The sequence below is a fragment of the Penaeus monodon genome, unplaced genomic scaffold, assembly GCF_015228065.2.
Source record: "Penaeus monodon isolate SGIC_2016 unplaced genomic scaffold, NSTDA_Pmon_1 PmonScaffold_20154, whole genome shotgun sequence".
Lineage (NCBI taxonomy): Eukaryota > Metazoa > Arthropoda > Malacostraca > Decapoda > Penaeidae > Penaeus > Penaeus monodon.
In genome coordinates, this window is record NW_023649875.1 from 1,098 (window position 1) to 6,224 (window position 5,127).

Consider the following 5,127-nt stretch of genomic DNA (forward strand, 5'->3'; position numbering starts at 1 on the left):
AACTGAGGGCAGGGGGGAAAAGGAAGAGGCATAAGAAGGAGGCAGAGAGAAGGTATAGGGGTATGAGGGAAAGAGAAGAAGAGGGAGAAATGGGGGTCAAAAAGGATAATTGAATATATATGTAATTTAGAGTAGTTTTTTTAAAGAGTTACTTGCCTTCTGGTATTTTTTCCACATTTTTATCAGTAAAATATAATCTTATAAGGGATTAAAAACACTCCTCTTTTCCACACACTTCTTTCCTTCTAATTTCCACTAAGCACACAAAATACTGTAAAAAAAACACTCTTTTAGAAGAACTGTTGCATAATGAAGTAAAGGGCTATTATGGTACAGTACAACAAAGCATGATATGGGGTTTTGGTATACTGATATTTTCCTTGGAATTATATGACAATTACTAAGTAAGTTATCAAACAATATATCTGATAATGTCATGGTGAGATTGAATCAGGCAGGACCAAGTAGCACAAAGACAGCTCAACAAAAACACCTTGACTCATTAAATAATCAAATGAGATTGGAAACAACTGCTTGGTATTTTAAAAATAAGATCTTAAAACCCGCTCTGCACTTAGAAATTTATATACTGAGACAAAATGGAAAGTGGCTCCAAGGTATCACCATTGTTTTTAGACATGCATGGTAATGGTTCTGAAAATAGCTATGACCATTCTCTTTTGACAGCAGTTAGCAGTTTTTTTCTGGTATATGAATTAAAAACTGATTCAAGACAAAGTGAGTCATGCAAGGTGTCAAAACCATTGCCTGTTTCAGTAATGTAAAAGGGAAACCTAATCAATCAGTTGTATTGTCCAACATTTACAGAGAGATACTACATTCCAGATTTCTTTCCATCAAAATGTATATGCCATGACATGTCCTACGGTTAAAAAAGGAACAGAAAAATATAGTTTTTACCTCCCACTCTCAGTTTCAAAAAAAATCACAGAAAAAAAGACAAAAAAAATCTACGGGATGTGATCGAATATCAAGTGCATGAGAAAAAGAAACACTGTGTAAGTCAGTAGTTCTTCCCAACTCTTACAACAATCATTCAACCAAAAAGACATTCATTCTTTTTTTTTTTTCTTAAAAAAGCACTTGTTTCTTCTCAAAAATATTTCACCCCATGGGGCTTCCTCCACTTCTTACACAAACATCTTCCACCAACTCCTATATTCATGTAACAGCCTCAGCTGAGGGCCTACCCATAAAAATAAATGAAATCCGTATTCTGGATTATTTAAATATATGAGTTTAATATTACTTAGGAAATAAAAATTTTAAATGAATTAAATAAAAGAAAACAATAAAAAAGCAAAACATACATATTAACCCAATGCACTATTACTGGGAACCCAAACTACAACAACAACAACAACAACAACAACAACAAAAACAAAAACAACAACAACAACAACAACAACAACAACAACAACAACAAAAACAACAACAACAACAACAACAAAAAACAACAACAACAACTTAGCCTTAGCAGATTTTAGCACAAAATCTTACAGTTGTACAGATCCTGACTTTTTTCACTCTCTCCAATACTGTCTCCAATGATATTTTCCCAAAGCACTTTTTTATAAAGTTTGTTTTGCAAAAAAATGATATTGGGATTTTTTCTTGATAGAATACCATCACTATGATTTCTTTTCTTTTAGTTTAGTTTTCCATTAAAGTTAGTATCAAATATTTCTCCATTACACTGTAAAAACATGTTTCAATTCTTTTTCTTATGCTGCAAAGAATTTTCCAAAATAACCAAACAATTTCTTCAAATCAAGAGGTTACAATTTGTGAATTTTTACTCATTTTTTATGTAAAACATAAAAAACCTGAAACTTGCTTTTCTGCTTCTATAACAGTGGTAGTTCATAGCTTAAATGAGGATATGACAAAAAAATTCTGCCTAAAATTAATACAAATCAACCACAAAATATGGCAAACACAAAGGATATATAGCCTATGATTCCAAACCTACATAGTAAGACAAAATCAATAAAAATAATAACAAAAAAAAAATAAATAATAAAAATAATTATAATAATAAAAATAATAATAAAAAAAAAATAATAATAACAATAATAATAATAATAATTATTATTTATTATTATTATTATTATATTTTTATTATTATAAAAAAAAATAGCAATATAGTTATAAGGTAATCATTAACTTGGAACAAATCAAAGGAAAGGCTACTGATACTCACCATTTTCCTCATTGGAGTAATCACCCAGACCATTCTGAGATCTTGTGTGTGTTGTGAGATTGTTCTGTCTTGCTACAATGCCACTTGCCCGCAGGTTTCATGGAGAGAAATGTCAAAGTTAAACAACAACACAACAATAAATTGTGATGGACTACCATCTTATTTATATGAACTGAATAACATGTATGACCTTTCAAAATATAACTCTGGTATAATCACAGTTCACTCATTGTAATGGAAGATTTCCACTGTCATTATACTGGTAAGCTATCACAGGTATAATTCTTTTCCAGGGATTGCCCATAGAGATTAACCATTACAAAAGTGTTTTTAATGTGTAACAACCTTCCATTACACAAGTAATCACATATGTTCAATATTATGATAATGCTTAAACTTATATGAAACAATACCTATAAAGAATATCAAAGAATAAGTCATAAGAGGAAGACTACAATACAAAAAATTATAACAGCATCTATACTGATAAAATAAAAAAAGTTTTCCTGCCTGCTGTGAGATGGGTGAGGTAGTGCCTGGAATTCTGGGAGGCAAGTCTGGTGGGTGCTCTGGTCGGGCCTCTGCAGTCTCCCCTCCTCCACCACTGCCACCACCACTGCCACCTCCTCCTCCACCTCCGCTTCCTCCTCCTCCCCCTCCCCCTCCTCCACTTCCTCCTCCTCCCCCTCCACCTCCAGGGACTGCAGCTGATAGGGACTGTGAAGACTCATTCTTCACGCTGTACATTGCAGGCCGCAGTTCATAATTCTTTGACCTATGTGAAAGAGATATTATAGATGTATCATTAATACACATAAAATATAATCCTTGCCATTATTTGCTCAATTCCTCAATAGCTAACTAACATGATAGCAGTTACAAAAAAACTCTAAACTTATCAAAGAATTCCAGATACAATGAAAGGACATCTTACGTCAAAACAATACACTATAACAATAATTAAATAAATAATCATTAATGAAACCATTTAAATCAAAAGCTAAGAAATATTTATATAACATACCATTACTAAGCAGTAACTGATATCACTCTTTCATGTAATGTAAACATTTACATTCTCTAAAACTTATTTCAGCATATCTTTGGGAATAAAAGATTATCTAAAAAAGAAATAAACCACATCACATCAACAGCTGATTCTTTTTCAACTCATTTCCTTTGAAGAGAATAAAAATCAAGTAATTAACACACACACACACACAAAATAAAGGAAACCGAAACCACACAAGCCCTTACTGTTCTTTTTCATTTGAGCAGCAGTAAGCTACAATGGTAGTAAGCCATGTTTTCATGTCTTCCTGATCCTGAGCCTCAACTACCCACTCATTCCCGCTATCCGCCTGGAAAAGAGACACTTGATCATGACCATCGGCTAAAACTGCAACTATCATTCTATTATTCATCTGTACTGTATTAGGTAAGGTTTCTTCTTAACCCCTTGCATTATAAACTTTCATGTACAGAATCTAAAAACTTGCCCAAAGATGTATTTTATCTAAAAATTAGTTTTCATGATTATAGATATATCTGTGTCTTACATTATTACTTTTTTTAATGGAATATTCTACCATTCTATATCATAACATCGTGCAATGTTAGATCTTTCATATTATATAAAGCAAACTAAGCTACACATGAGCAGAATCCATTCATCTGCACAGGCAATCAGTCTATAAGTTTTATTGCTGACTGTACTAGTGGCTGCCTCTAGCCACTGCCAGATCTCAGGTGCAAAGACAGGTCAACATTTAACTTTTAAAAAAACTATTTATGGTAAAATATCTGTTACTAGACTTCAGTGATCCAGAGATTCCTATGGATCCTGATGATATCAGATCTGTTCCAAAAATTGATACAATTTCCTTCCTTCTTTGCCATGCAGCAATTTTCCGCATTATGTACTTTGGTTGAGAGGCAATGATAAATTTCTCAAGAAGTGTTAGCAATCACTTGGTTAATGCCAAAACTACACAAGAGTGGTCCGAAACATCAAGGGCAGGTCGGGTCGGATCTTGCTGGCAGGGTGTACAGTAGGTCAGGCAGGTTAGGATGTAAGGTGAAGGTGAAGTAGAGGATTGGAGATACCCAGTTCAGATTAGGTCATATGGCCCCGTCAGGTAGGATTAGCCATCTGTAGATGTTAAGCTCATTGTGAAAGTGAACAAAAATATTAGTTTGTTTTGTTTGTTGTTTATGTTCAACTCACTTAATATAATAGTATTTCTATGCCAATATTTGCCAAAAATATATATATATTCCCTACCACTTTGGTATGTCTCTGAAACTGATCAAATCCAGTGGCTTGCAGGAGGTATTGAAGAATAGAGTATACAAATTTCATCATCATAGTATAGACCATTCTCTGATCCCCTCCTGAAAAATGAATAAAAACATGTGATTCAGTCCTACTCACCTTGATAACAAATGTGTTTCTCAAGTCAGGCATTTCTAGGTCTGTCGTCTCTCTTGCTTCATTGATTGATATGCAAAATACACCAGTACGAGGCTTCTACTCTGAAAAGGGAGGATCAATGATTATTTTGCAATATCTGAATTATTTTCCAGCATCTAATACCCTTATTGTAATTGTATAAGACATGTTACCATTTACATTATCAATCAATAATCTGATACACAGCAAAAATTTAGATGCAAAGTAGAAGTACAGAGAAATGAGGCATGAGCAATGGTAATGCAAAGAAACATGAAGTGTAACAAATGAACTGTCTTCTTTCATTTACTATGCTTGATATATTCAGAATTTTGTCCATAGTTGCCCAGTCTAATCAATACATTACTGTATAAAAGCCTACCTAAGATAATGATAATCCAGCTATGATAGTACTTAGTAGATTGTATTTACCTATCCAGAATTTTGCATA

The 5,127-nt window shown here is 33.2% G+C and overlaps 1 protein-coding gene across 1 annotated transcript; it reads right to left on the reverse strand.

The window, feature by feature from the left end:
- Positions 1-290: 290 nt before the first annotated feature.
- On the reverse strand, positions 291-4,746 carry LOC119569953 (heat shock 70 kDa protein 2-like). The gene is made up of 4 exons (XM_037917895.1): positions 4,659-4,746; positions 3,482-3,585; positions 2,638-2,999; positions 291-379 (listed from the first exon to the last, which is right to left on the reverse strand). The coding sequence occupies exons 1-4, from the start codon at positions 4,689-4,691 to the stop codon at positions 291-293; spliced, it is 588 nt and encodes a 195-aa protein (XP_037773823.1). The 5' UTR covers positions 4,692-4,746.
- Positions 4,747-5,127: the final 381 nt, after the last annotated feature.